Below are 14,627 nucleotides of genomic sequence, written 5' to 3' on the forward strand. Positions count from 1 at the left end.
GTTCGACTTGGGTAGTTACAGCAACCAGATTCACCTGAAAATCACACCGTAGTCTTGAAAAGGAGAACTACATTACATCATATGGTTGGGTCCTTATATACACAAAAGACAGCATCATCAGGACCGACCTCGGGCTAAAACGAAGAAAACAAAGCATGTCCATCACTTAAAATGATGCTGGACTTATAAATCCATCGGGGATACGACATACATGTTCTGAAAAAGGTATATTAAGACCATACAGAGGTGATATAGCTTTCTATTGAGAGGCATTGAGAATCGATGGATGTTTTAAACTAAGTCCACACGAGTTGGAAATTCTCTCTCTTAACTTATTCCTGTCAGCTCTGAATAAATAAACCTGATATGTTACATACATCTACATATACATACGTGCGTGTGTATATGTTTGTAGATGTATGGTTACATGGGTATATGCATGGAATATCTTTGGGTAAAAATGCGTATATACATATTCTGTCTATATGAATTGGTTATAAGGATTCGACATCAACACATAAAATGCCAGAAATGGCTAGATACAAAAACATACAGTTCACAGAAGAGGAAACAATACGAATTGGTAGGATACTGCAGATAAGTACCGAATCCAATTTAAACCATAGATCTAACTCTGGGGTTGATTCCAGGTGTTGCGCAGGTATAAAAAGAAGACACAAATACCGTTTAAAATCTACGACAGCTGTTTTCACATCAATAGAATTCTACCAAAACAGCTGTCGTAAATTTTAAACGCCATTTATGTTATCTTCATATGCATATATATATATATATATATATATATATATGGTACTACTAGCGAACAGTGGTCCCGGTGCGCGCACTCGCGCTAGCTAGTCGTGACTAGTCGATCCTACAATGACTACCTAGCAAAGTAAATAAAACACAAATTAAGGATCGACTAGTCATGACTAGCTAGCGCGCACCGGGACCACTGTTCTCAAGTAGTACCTATATATATATATATCTTATACACACATGCATATCCAAATATTAAACTTCTTCAAGCGGACGACGAAGCCAATGTGTCAACCTGTCAGCAACAGCAACTAAATCTTATAATAAAAATTGCACTTTTTTCACCATCCCATCTCTGTTCAGATACAATACAGTGTATGAAATGTTGTCCATCCCTTTTTAAGAAGGACGATTTCTACACGTAGAAGATTTGGCTGCTATTCCTAGCAGGTCCGAGTTATCACAATCAGGCTGTACTGTCGTCCACTTCGTGGCAGTATAAAAACTGGTTGAGTGGTGGGATTGATGGAGAGGTGTTACTTGTGGTGTTTGAAGGAGTGTGCGGCATTGTCCATAAACCTTTTCAAACCCTTCGACACGGGTGAGCTTGATACTATCGATGTTCCTTGAAAATTATTACAGGTAAACACCTGAGAAGAAGGACTAAGGGAGGTGTATGACGGTTAGTGTGTCCGAGAGAAGACTGCGCGTACCATGAGAGATAAAACGAGGAGAGAGTCGGGGGTATCTGAGTGGTGGGGTACGAGTCTAACCATCTCTGAGAAACTGAGACCAGTATAGTAACGGTAAAATAATAATGATAACGGGGAGAGGATAGAGCACGGCTAGGGGCTGGACCATGTCTGTTCTGTTAATGATAGAATACCATTTAGTCAAACAGTCCTTCGCTTGATGCGGTCTGGGATGTCTGTGTGTCGCTGCAGCACCGTCCCAGATGTAGCAGCAGCAGCAGTACTCGAGTTTGTAAGGTGTCAGCAGTAACTGAAAAATTTCCTAACCCGAAGAGAAGGGCCTTAGCTATTCTAAGGATGAGCTTTCGCCAGAAGAGATCCTCTATGCCAGTGGTTTTCAACCAGGGTTCCGCAAGAAGTTACAAAACTGCTAAAATCGGCAGTAATTTTTAATTCTCCAGTGCAGATATGTATGCATAAGACTATTAAATTATTGCACAGGGGCTCCTCGAGGTAGTGGAATGTTTCCTTGGGGTTCCGCCCCAGCAAACAGTTTGAAAAGCACTGCTCTATCTAACGAGACCCAGAATTTGAAGTAACTGTGAGGAGATTGAATACCGTTCATGAATTGCGGGAGTGGGGTATGATGGTGTTTTCTTTATATAAGTAGTGCTTCAATTATGTTTTTCTCTCAAGCGAAACAAGGTGGTAAGGGCCCACGGTATCAGTTCAAGTTTAGCAATGATATCTAGGCTATGAGGATGATGCATAGGTGGGGGAAGTTAGGGGAGAATGACAGGTTGTGTCAATTTGCATAGGAGTGGGCGTTGTTGGGTGTGACTGGGACAGAAAGAGCCCCGTCAACACATTTTGTAACGATCGGTTAGGAAGCTACAAAGAGACGGCAGGGGAGCTTGTAAATAGGATGTTTTGATAGGAGATATGTATGTCAGTTACGGTCAAAGGTTTTACTGATTGTCAATAGCAACAACATTGCTTTCACCGACTGGATTAGTCACTACTAGTATTTTAAATAGGAAGTAACCAAGTAAAAGAAACAAAATAAAAGATGTGTTGGTGCTCTGAGTTAAAACACTAGACAGGCCGCTGAGATCAGAGAAAAATAATTTGGCTGCTAGTTCTAAAATGTTTAAAAGCGACCACACAGAAGTTCCCGCCTTGGTTTGTATAGCACGGTGGTATTGATCAGTTGAGGTCGACTTTGCCTTTCATCCTTTCGGGGTCGATAAATTAAGTACCAGTTACGCACTGGAGTCAGTGTAATCGACTTAATACCTATGTCTGTCCTTGTTTGTCCCCTCTATGTTTTAGCCCATTGTGGGTAATAAAGAAATAGGTATTGATCAGTTAAGAAAATGATTGATCGAACTCATTCAATTGAACATTAGGATCTTTTCAATTTGATGGCCAGATTATTTAATAAATTTTTTTTTATCTAAATATTACAATCTAACCAGATACCAGTTGCTTGTCTGTCTGTTATTTCGTAACGAAGAAGTATGATAGTATTTCCCGGTTAAAATTTTTTGTTTTATTATATCTTGCGCATGCGCCCTGAAACTTGGTCATGCGCAATCTAAATGAAGTTCAAAAGATTGATGGTGGTGGTTGTCTTTGGATATTTCCTTGTAGAAATTCGATCGTGTCCATCACTTATTTTTAAAACGTTCCCACTGTTAATGTCCTACATTTTTTATATCTTAAGGAACCTTCATTTGATTTTCGTACATTTTGGGGGCATTCCAGGTGGGAATAATACAAGTATTATGCCACAACGAAATTTTTTTTTTTCACATGTAAACATTAAATATGAGAAATGGATTCCCTGACTTCGCTCGTCGACTTCACTTCACCCGTATCGAGTAGGCTGCATGTCGACATCTAAATCGAAATTAGAACAAATGCCAGCGCTGTGAAGTGACCCGCTTTACTCGAAGTAAATATTCGAAGCATTTCGATGGAAATGCTGCAAAATGTGGCTTGCGAAGTCTTATTTATATATGGAATGCCTTCCCTCATTCAAACGACGTATTTTTTGTTCATAGACACGTCTCATCAGATAATGATGTCCCAATTGAGAATATCTGATAAGATTGTCGCTGAGTGGAATGATTTTCAAGGAATATTTGACGTGAAATGGATTGAAAATATCATATTTCGGGGAAGGTGGACGGAATATGTTGAAATATATTAATAAATAAATGGGTAAATTTTCCGAGTAACATTCGCACGATTTTCACTAAGAAAAAAGGCAATCTTTCGTCTCTAGTAGACCTTTCCGTCGACTTCCGTAAAAAATTTTTTTTTTTACATATGGGCTTGCGGGAACTTTTGAAGTAATGAGAGCGAAAGAGACTAAGAGAAAGCGATTTTATGACGAGGGAAGTTCTTTTGAAGTTACCGTGCATGGGAGCATTGATGTACATGTGTGTGTGTGTGGGAGACAGACAGTATGTTGTGTAAGTGAAGTGCTTCTGTTAGTGTGTGTGAAGAGACAGAGAGAGTAATGTGTGAAAGAAAGAGATAACTGAAATTTTTTACTCGGTGTATGTGTATATGTATGTATATTACTTCAAAAGTTCCCGCAAGCCCATATGTAAAAAAAAATATTTTTTTACGGAAATCGTCGGAAAGATCGCCAGAAAAAAAAATCGTGCAGGTGTTACTCTGAAAATTTACCATAATTTTTTTCTTTTGCCGAAAACAAAAGGATGGTGGCAGGATAGATTAACATCGGTGGGTATTTGGGGGGTCAACGTTGCAGGAAACTTGGATTTCTGATCGAAATGTGATTGCGTATGATTGAAACTGGTGATTAGGATAAGTATAGTTATAAAGAGAAAATTTGCTGATTATACAGAGAATGATATTCATATTGCAGTTCCTCTGGAAGAGAAATAAATACAAGCTTGTAAACCAGTTTTGAATGACTGAAATAATTTATTTAAAGTTATACGAACGAGTTCATGTGGTAGGAAAATTAATGCTCGAAAAAAATTTAGAACTTCTTTCGTCTATTTTGGCAATTGTAGCAGAGAAAGGGATATTCTTTCACTACGATCATGAAATTACCAAATTTTCGTAAGCAAATCGTTATTAAAAACCGAAAATTTGAGAAATGTTTTTCCTAATAGTAACGTCTATTTAAAAACGCGGATTTCAAAAACCGAATAAAAGAGAAAAAAAAAACAGAAAATGGGAGGATGGGCGTTTAAAAATTTGAAAAGCTTTAGTTTTTTGGCAAAATCATAATCCCCATTGCTGGAGAATTTCTTTAAAAGAAAGGACGAGGTGTCTATCCATCACATCTGATGGTTACTAAATAATGATGTGATAATGAAACCAAAACAATCCGAGGAAAATTACAAAACTAGTCAGGGGTATCTCGAAATCAGCGGAACGAATGTGCAACTGTTCAAAATTTCCTTATTAAATGGAAGTATTTGATATTAATTTTGGTTGAATATTTTCAAATCTATTTTTAATTTCTTGGGAATGGTTCCAGCTTTATGATTATTATTTTAGGGATTGTGACTTTACTATTAATCCCCCAGATAGGTAACTAAAACCAAAGATTTCCATAGTGTCAATATTTCCAGTTTCAGAGAATACCCTTCGTGATTTTTGCCTTTTTTTTTTTTTAGCTGGTGGTTCGTTTCCAAGATCCCATGAAAGTGAAAGTAATTCACTTTGTCAAAAGTGCTTTCTTTCATGATAAAAAGTGAATGGAGAGCATATTTAAGAGAAATAATAAAGTTTTCTTATATCTTTAATATTTAGGTTACTGTGGAAAAATGCGGCGTAATTTCCAGAAAATAAGCTGTGTATAAAAATACCACAGTGTACTAGAAACACCGAAACGAAGCATTAAAATAGCAACACTTCATGAGGTACAGAGAGAACAAACATTTCTAAAAGATGTAATTTCCTCAAGTAACAATATAAATTTTTTTTAAACTAGTTAAAATCTTTCATTTCAGTATTTCAAGTATATCACGTTAAGGTCTTTATTTATTCCCATTCTTTGGAAATTACACTGCGATCCTCCACATTTATTTTTTTTCCTGAGACTTTTTTTTTTCATGTGAAAAAGTCTGTTAAATAACGAAAGGCATTTACCGATTACTGCATCGCTGAATTGGGAATTAATCTTAAACGATGCCACAAACTCAACGGTAGACTAGATGTCACCAAATATGTTGCAAATATACCTCAGAAGACCCTTTCGTTGCGATGTTGATCATCAGCTGCGTCGTACACTAATCTATCTCCCACTTTGAGTCGGCCGCGTTCAGCCATTTCTATGCACAACATAAGATTTCTGTTTCGCAACAAATCTTTTTATCTTTTACTTGTTTTGATCATTAGACTGCAGCCATGCTGGGGCATCGCCTTGGGGAAGTTTAGTCGGTAAATTTGGACAAGTACATCCGCACGCGGTTCACTAAGAAAAAAAGACCTCGGATTTTTCGCGTGGAATCAAGTACCCTGAGCTCCTAATATGCCGCAAACCTCTTGTTTTGGTTCGGGAAAAGGGTGGAGAGGAATCGGAATCCCCCTCCCTTCCCACAAGTAGTAGAAAATAATTTTTCTTTTTCGTTGAATGAATTAGGGTGACCTCCTAATATGCCACAAAACACTTTTTGTCCGGAAAACGGGTGGGGGTGAGGCAGGACAAAGAAATATGTTTTGTGGTATATTAGGAGGTCACCGTAATTCATTCAACGAAAAACAAAAGCATTTTCCAATAATTCCAGGGAGAGTTCCGATTCCACACACCCTCTCCTTTTTCCCGAACCAAAATAAAGGGTTTGTGGCATATTAGGAGGTCCGGGTACTTGATTTCACGCGAAAAATCCAAGGTTTTTTTCTCTTAATGAACTGTATGTTTTGTCAAACAAGGGCATAAACACACCAACACCACTTGTCAAGTGGCGTAACCATGTGGTTCATAAGCAATCTACTTACCACACAGTCACTCCTATGCCTATGTTTATTGTTTAGCTCTAAAATTTTTGTTCCATGTCACCTGCAAGTGTCCAACTTTCATGCCTGTACAATAAGATTAAAGTGACCAGAGATATGTATGGTTTGAGCTTTGTGGGGGAAAATCTGGCTTATCAATATGATGTTCAGTTTATATCATGGCAGACAAAGTCAAGCTAAGTTAGTTTTTATCTCTTTTGAGCTCTGTTATCCTTGCTCAAAGTGAAATGAGAAGATATAATCTATATTACAGGAACCTACCATAGAAAGAGTATGTGAAATGTTGGAAAGATGTGATGAGAAAGGTGGGTGTTAGTAACCCAGCTTAATCATCAAAGAAAGGAAAAAATTAGTTGCTGGGCTTTATAGGCTGCCGGGATCAAAATTTGGAACCTGCATTTTCCCCCTTTTTTCGTTTTAACATATGTTATGGTTTCTATTTTTATGAAAAAAAAAAACGCACGAAAGTTCTCATTGCAAAGGCAAAAGTAAGCCAATGATTCGTTTAAAGGCAAAAGTAAGCCAAGTTTTCGTTTATGTCATATTACAACTAAATTTTTAAGTCTCGTTTGAACTCATATAACATTCTGTGTATTTGTCCGTCTTGTTATGTCCCTATCTATGTAAGATCGCAAGACAATAATAAAGATTTACATCTAAATACTAAAAACTTACATTATATTCATGGGGGTATGAAACAAAAACCATCAGAAGAATTCATTTTATCTATAAAACTGCAAAATGCAATGTAATGCAAAGACAAAAACAGGAGGAAAATTGTGATGTCATAAAGCAGTTAGATATGATCTACCAGTTTTGATATTTTCAGTAAACCAGTTGCAGTGAAAATTTTCACATTTCGAATAAATATTTAATTGTAAAAGTTTTGTAGCTCCACATGTGGGCCAAATACTTTTAGAAGATATTAGTTCTTTGAAGAATTTAGTGTAATTTTAAAGAACAAGGAAGGTTCGGCATAAAAGAATTTTGGTCATCTTAAGAAATGAGTGATTCAAGTCATAAACAACGCTATGAGAAAAGGGGATTCAAGCCAATGGAAAAGGAGCAGTTAGATGTGGTGCATTTTCCAAACAATCCTATCATTACAAACTGGGAACGGCTGGAAAAAGAGCGACTGAAGAAATTAGATTTAGGATTTAACCGGTTGCAAGGTTCTGTTTATCAGATAGAATTAGCAAAAGAACTTAAGAAACAGCGGGAATTGGGTCCAAGTGCAAAAATGAAAAGATCACCAACTCCTGATGAAGAGGAGGAAGTGGAAGAAGAACATGTGTCATCTGGAGGTCAAATATCCTTTAATCAACTAGCTCCCTTTAAAACTTACAAAACAAAACATTCCTGTGGTTATTTCTTTGATTATGAAAATCAACACAAACGAATTCGGAGAGGAATTCCTCCTTGCAATTTACCATATTGGCAATCTAGGCCAAAATATTAAAACAGAATCATATCCAAACACACTCAGATATATATATATATATATATGATGTGTAACTCTGGGTACTTGAACCAGAGAATGCAGCTTTAAAGATCAAAATCATATATCTAACATAAGGTATGCATAGCATGTATGTACTGTCTTTCAGAAAAAAAAAAAATTGTATTAAAATCTGATTTGTAATTTTTATTCCTTTATCATTGCATGCTTTCCATTCAGCACCACAGGTACATAAATACATACAAGATGCATTCCAGAAGTTTTGAAATGGTTCCAGATGTGACATTTATTAATTTCAAAGTACTTGAGTCACCTTATGTAGACCGCCATGGAAGTCCTCCAAAGTGAAGATGTCCAGGACCCTTGTCACAACCACTTTCAAAATGACTGCCTCTGACTTTCTCCTTCAGCTTGGGGGTACTGCAGGGAGGGTGCGGAACAGTTTCGATGCCCCACCTCTGGTAAGTAGTCAGTCACCAGGATGGAACCGTTACATTATCCTGGGGCAGGTGCTCTAACCTTTTGTGATGAAATCTCTTCCCGAACTCTCTCAAAACCTTCACAACATACTTTCTGTTGACTGTTTCATCAGAGGGGACCCAGTGGATGTAGATGATGCCTTTGCTGTCAAAAAAAGGGGATCATTGAGCCTCCTGATGGACTTGTTTTGCTTGGCCTCATGGGACAGCGAAAAACATGCTCAGCTCATACAAGTTAATCCAAAAGCACTCTAGAGTATTTCATACCTTTCTGTAGTGTTTCTGCCCAGTTTAACACAGAACTTTATTCAATAGCAAGCTTCCAAACTGTCTTTACATCCCAGTGCATTCTGCAAGCTAGTCAGCTGTTAGAAAAAATATTTAGCAGGGTGTTATTCAAAGTGCAGTAAAAACCATCTCCTTCAATCTGGAATAGCAAAAGTTTGCAAGTCATCTTATTAGGTGAATAGTAATGATATATTATGACGTATATTTGCCATTTAAATATGGCTAACCCCTAAAGGTGGATGCTACTACAAACTACAGTAGCATCCACTCTTAGGGGTTAGCCATATTTAAATGGCAAATATACATCACGATGTGTTGCAGCTACTGTTTATAACTCGCTCTAAGATTTATTATTGAATGATATCTTAAAATAACAGTAAATGTAGACCAGTAATAATTGTCTCTCTTAAAAAAAAAAATCTCAAATCTTCCGGAAACGCACCTCATTTGTCATACTCATCACCCGTTTTAATAATAATAATAATGAAATTATTGTATACAGTGCTCAGGTGCACCACAACTTGTCAAAAGTGCGTATAGAGTATATGCAGTAATGTACAAATGTCTGGAAAGCGAACAGTGTATGAGTCAGATACATGCCTGTATGTGTATGGAGGGGAGAAAATCAGGTGTAGTGTTGGCGAATCTCAGGAAGCATGGAAGTTTTGAAGGATGCAGTGCTCTGACAACTAACAACTGATGCCGGCAGTTGCTTCAGCAACTCTTAGCGTGAAAAAATGTTTCCGAAAGTCAAGGCAGTTGTGCTCATTCTAGCATGAACTGGACTGGTCATCACAGTTAGAGGTAACACATTTTCAGGGGTACTGCTAATTTAGGTGGTCATGTGACTACATCTCACATGTATGCATGTGCATGTACACAGTCATACAAACACACACACAAATATCCTAATACTCTATTATGGTGAGTCTAACAAAAATTATATTCTGTTTCACCTGTGGCTTCTTCAAGAAATCCTGAAAAGTCCCAGTGTGAAACAATACAAATTTTGTTAGACTCACTGTTATGGGTTAAAGTTGTCAACATTCAGATTTTTCACTTCGAGTACCCCACTCTATGTAGCCAGATCATGTTGCTATAAACTTGTTACCTCAATACATATATATAGGTTACAAGACGGTGAGCTGGCAAAATGCTTAGAGGTACTTCGACTGCTGCTACGTTCTGCGTTCAAATTCCGTCGACGTCAACTTTGCCTTTGAGGGCGGTGCTCTAATATGGCCAGTCAAATGACTGAAACAAGTAAAAAAAAAGAAAGATATGTATTCTTTTATTTGTTTCAGTCATTTGATTGTGGTCATGCTGGAACACTGCATTTAGTTGAACAAATCAACCCCAGTACTTATTCTTTGTAAGCCTAGTACTTATTCTATTGGTCTCTTTTGCCAAAACCGATATTCTCCAGCATGACAATGCACAGCTGCAATCTTTAGGACGGGAAGTTCTTCCACATCTTCCATACCTATCTGACTTCAGCATCTATGGATTTCCATCTGTTCAAATCACTAGAACATTTCAAAAGGGGCAAAACATTCAGAACAAGAGAGGAAGTTGAAAACAGTCTCTTGGACTTTTTCCAGAAAAAATAGGTCTCTTTGAAACATAAAAAAAGGTTACTTTCCTGTTGGGCTGCATCATCATCGTTTAACGTCCGTTTTCCATGCTAGCATGGGTTGGACGGTTCGACCGGGGTCTGGGAAGCCAGGAGGCTGCACCAAGCCCAGTCTGATCTGGCAGTGTTTCTACAGCTGGATGCTCTTCCTAACGCCAACCACTCTGTGAGTGTAGTGGGTGCTTTTTACGTGTCACCTGCACAGGTGCCAGACGAGGCTGGCAAACAGCCACGGACGGATGGTGCTTTTTACGTGCCACCAGCATGGAGGCCATTCGGGGCGGCGCTGGCAATGGCCACGTTCAGATGGCTTTCTTATGTGCCACTGGCACTGGTCTCACAACTACAATTTCCATTGATGTTGATCGATTTCGATTAACGATGGGGATTACATTCTTGATTAAAACTATTCAGATAAACGTAGTTTACCTTCATTTTTATATGCTTCCTGGTAAAACACAATTACTTTCCGAATACCCTCATATATCTTATCCATATTTTTATACCTGTTCCTACGATATTTTTACAATCTGATATCTTAATCTCTATTCGATTCACCCTACTGACAATTGCTTTCTAATCCAACTGTATACTGTTATGTTGAATAGTAATTGTTGCCCAACCAGCTTAAAATGTTCATTCAATGAGTTGGTAATCGTGAATACTTACGATAGATTATTGTATTTTTCTGAATACCCAAGTCTTTCTCATCAGAATGGTTGTCATCATCATCATCATTTAGCATCTGCTTTCCATACTAGCATGGGTTGGACGGTTCAACTGGGGTCTGGGAAGCCAGAAGGCTGCACCAGGCCCAGTCTGATCTGGCAATGTTTCTACAGCTGGATGCCCTTCCTAACGCCAACCACTCCGTGAGTGTAGTGGGTGCTTTCTACATGCCAGGCGAGGCTGGCAAACGGCCACGATCGGATGGTGCTTTTTACGTGCCACCAGCATGGAGGCCAGTCGGGGCGGCGCTGGCAATGGCCACATTCAGATGGTTTTCTTACGTGCCACTGGCACTGGTATCACAGCTACAATTTCCATTGATGTTGATCGATTTCGATTCTGATTCTCACAACATTAAGTAACAGTTTGTGAAGTTTTTCTCGGATTCAAAGATGAAACATGTCACCTGGTGGTTGGGGTGTTGCACTCAGCATCACAAGATTGTGGTTTTGATTCCTGGACTGGGCAGTCTCATGTGTTCTAGAGCAAAACACCTTATCTCATGCTGCTCTGTGATAGCTTTGACATCTAACATGTGGTACACCATGCACCTGTACAGGCAATGTCGATTTGATGGAAGGGAGTGAGCCAGTGCAGAGCTCAAACATTTGATTGCTACAAACAAATCATATGAGCAAAAATCCTCATCTGTCTTTTATAACAGAAGAGTCCACCATATGTATATACGTATATATATATGTATGTATACACACACACACACCATCGTTTAATGTCCGCTTTCCATGCAAGCATGGGTTAGACGAATGACTGAGAACTGGCGAACCAGAAGGCTGCACCAGGCTTCAATCTTGATCTGGCAGAGTTTCTACAGCTGGATGCCTATCCTAATGCCAACCACTCTGAGAGTGTAGTGGATGCCTTTTACATGCCACTAGCACAGAAGCCGGTTAGCCGCTCTGTCAATGATCACACTCGTATGGTGCTCTTTGCACCCTGCTAGCACGGACGCCAGTCATTGAATTTGATTTTGATTTTTGATTTTTTTCTCGATTTCACTTGCCTCAACAGGTCTTTGCAAGCAGAGTTTTAGTGTCCAAAGAAGGAAAAGGTACGCATAAGTGGGCTGGTTACGCCCCTGGCATAGGCCACGAGATTATGGTCTCATTTGGCTAGCCAGGTCTTCTCACGCACAGCATATTTCCAAAAGTCTCGGTCACTAGTCATTTCCTTGGTGAGGCCCAAAGTTCGAAGGTCGTGCTTCACCACTTCATCCCAGGTCTTCCTCTTCCACAGGTTCCCTCAACCACTAGAGTATGGCACTTTTTCACACAGCTATCCTTATCCATTCTCACCACATGACCATACTAGCGCAGTCGTCTCCCTGGCACACCACATCTGATGCTTCTTAGGTCCAACATTTCTCTTAAGATACTTACACTCTGTTGGGTATGCACATTGACATTACAAATCCATTGGATCATACTGGCTTCATTCCTTGCGAGCTTACGCATGTCCTCAGCAGTCACAGCCCATGTTTCACTGCCATGTAGCATGGCTGTTCATACACATGCGTCATACAGTCTACCATACACACACACACACACACACATAAAAGTCATCAAATATAAAAGAAAACATTATACAAAACGACATTTACTAATTTAACAATTATCACAAATTTTTTCAGACAAATGATATCTTTTCTTTCTTTACTTCCAGTTATATACATTAAACACACAATCCAGGGAATTAATACATACATAGATACAAAGGATGAAATTATTTACTGAAGATTATTTCTTAAAAAGTCCTATATTTATTTTCTGCTTTTTTTTTTTTCTCTGTAAGAAGTCTTTAATCACTGTCCCAAATATCTTCTTCTTCAGAACCATCTGTTTGTGTACCAGCGCTGCGCTGTACCTGCCTGTGAGATGTTTGCGTTGCTGTGCTGGTCGTGTGTGGTAATCTTTGCCCAACACTTGGCATATTAATCAAATTTCGACGAATGTGCTGCATCCGATACAGGTTCCGTCGAAGGGATTGTGCTTGGTTCAAAGTATTCCATTCTTCTTCTTCCCCTCCTGCTACCACTTCTCTTTCAGGTGGATTCTCCTTTTTCACTGGTTTGAACCTAAATTGCAAAATTTGACAAGAAAACATTTAAAAAGTTATGAATTTTTAAGAAAGAAAAGTAGTGTGTTTGTGAATGTGTTTATATATCGTCATCATTTAATGTCTGTTTTCCATGCTGGTAATGTACAAATGTCTGGGAAGTGAACAGTGTAGGAGTCAGATACCTGCTTGCGTGTGTATGGAGGGGAGAAAATCAGGTGTAGTGTTGGCTAATCTCAGGAAGCATGGAAGTTTTGAAGGATGTAGAGCTCTGACAACTAACAAATGATGCTGGCAGTCTGTTCCATGCTTCAGCAACTCTTAGCATGAAAAAATGTTTCCGAAAGTCATGGGAGCTGTGCTCATTCTAGCATGAATTGGACTGGTTATCACAGTTAGGGGTAGCACATTTTCAGGGGTACTGCTCATTTAGGTGGTCATACGACTGCATCTAACATGTACACATGTGCATGGACGGTTCAAGAGGAGGAGTGAGCCAGAGGACTGTGCTAAGTTCCAGTGTCTGTTTAGGCAAGGTTTCTATGACTATGCCCCTCCTAATGACAACCTCTTAATATCTGGTGTGTGTGTGTAGCTGTGTGGTAAGAAGCTTCCTTCCCAACCACACAGTTCCAGGTTCAGTCCCAGTGAAGTGCCTTCTACTACAGCCTCAGGCCAACCAAAGCCCTGTGAGTGGATATGGCAGACAAAAACTGAAAGAAGCCTATCGTATCATCATCATCATCAATGTCCGTTGTCCATGCTGGCATGGGTTGGACAGTCTGACCAGGGCTGGTAAGCTGAGGGGTTGCACCAGATTCCAATCTGATTTAGTATGGTTTCTATGGTTTGAAATGCCCTTCCTAATGTGCCATATATATATATGTGTGTGTGTGAATTTGTCTCCACCATCATCACTTGACAACCGATGTTGGTGTGTTTATATCTCCATAACTTAGTGGTTCAGCCAAAAGGGACCAATAGAATCAGTATTAGGCATACAAAGAATAAGTCCTGTGGTATATTTCTTTGACTAAAACCTTTTAAAGCTGTGCTCCAGCATGGTCACAATCACATGACTGAAACAAGTAAAAGAACAAAAGAATTTGCAGAAAGACTGCCCTCCGGGTGGTTTTCTACTACTTGCTAAATAATATTTACATGTTTAATTCCCAATTTATATAAATTCCTGATATGCTATGCTTGGTATTCCCTTGTGTACTTTATTCATCTAATAGTACTCACTTACTCAGTATATAAATTTAGGGCATAACTACAGGAAGTGTGACCCATCAACTGTTTTCTTAGAACTTTCTGGAAAATGGTTATTTGTTAATGAAATTTTCTACAAATACTTTTTTCATGGTGGCAACACACTACATATTTATCCATATTTTACACATACACACCCCCTCTCTCTCACGGTTCTTCTCTCCTTCTATTCAAAGTGAAAGTCTTTTTTTTAAGTCAGTGTTGCATTGTCTGTATGTTGAAAGACACAAAAAACA

General features: G+C 38.8%; 2 protein-coding genes across 4 annotated transcripts in view; one reads left to right on the plus strand and one right to left on the minus strand.

The window, feature by feature from the left end:
• Window positions 1–7,252: 7,252 nt before the first annotated feature.
• Window positions 7,253–12,981, plus strand: LOC118767170. Of its 2 annotated transcripts, none has more exons than XM_036511309.1 (2): window positions 7,253–8,034; window positions 12,894–12,981. In XM_036511309.1, the coding sequence occupies exon 1, from the start codon at window positions 7,462–7,464 to the stop codon at window positions 7,915–7,917; it is 456 nt and encodes a 151-aa protein (XP_036367202.1). In that variant the 5' UTR covers window positions 7,253–7,461; the 3' UTR covers window positions 7,918–8,034; window positions 12,894–12,981. The 2 variants fall into 2 exon arrangements, with proteins under 2 accessions (XP_036367202.1, XP_036367203.1); XM_036511310.1 differs by having other exon boundaries at window positions 7,253–8,047; window positions 12,894–12,980.
• LOC115221978 (serine-rich adhesin for platelets) overlaps window positions 12,835–14,627 on the minus strand; it is a 45,990-nt gene continuing 44,197 nt past the window's right edge. For both annotated transcript variants that reach the window (XM_029792077.2, XM_029792076.2), the window contains exon 16: window positions 12,835–13,138. In XM_029792077.2, the coding sequence (XP_029647937.1) occupies window positions 12,862–13,138 (277 nt within the window). In that variant the 3' untranslated portion in view covers window positions 12,835–12,861. The remainder of the gene's footprint in view (window positions 13,139–14,627) is intronic.

This window comes from Octopus sinensis, linkage group LG19 (assembly GCF_006345805.1).
Source record: "Octopus sinensis linkage group LG19, ASM634580v1, whole genome shotgun sequence".
NCBI classification, from domain to species: Eukaryota; Metazoa; Mollusca; class Cephalopoda; order Octopoda; family Octopodidae; genus Octopus; species Octopus sinensis.

Bases quoted from the DNA above. Each gene is read 5' to 3' on its own strand.
- LOC118767170 (XM_036511309.1), top strand. From the start codon at position 7,462: ATGAGTGATTCAAGTCATAAACAACGCTATGAGAAAAGGGGATTCAAG.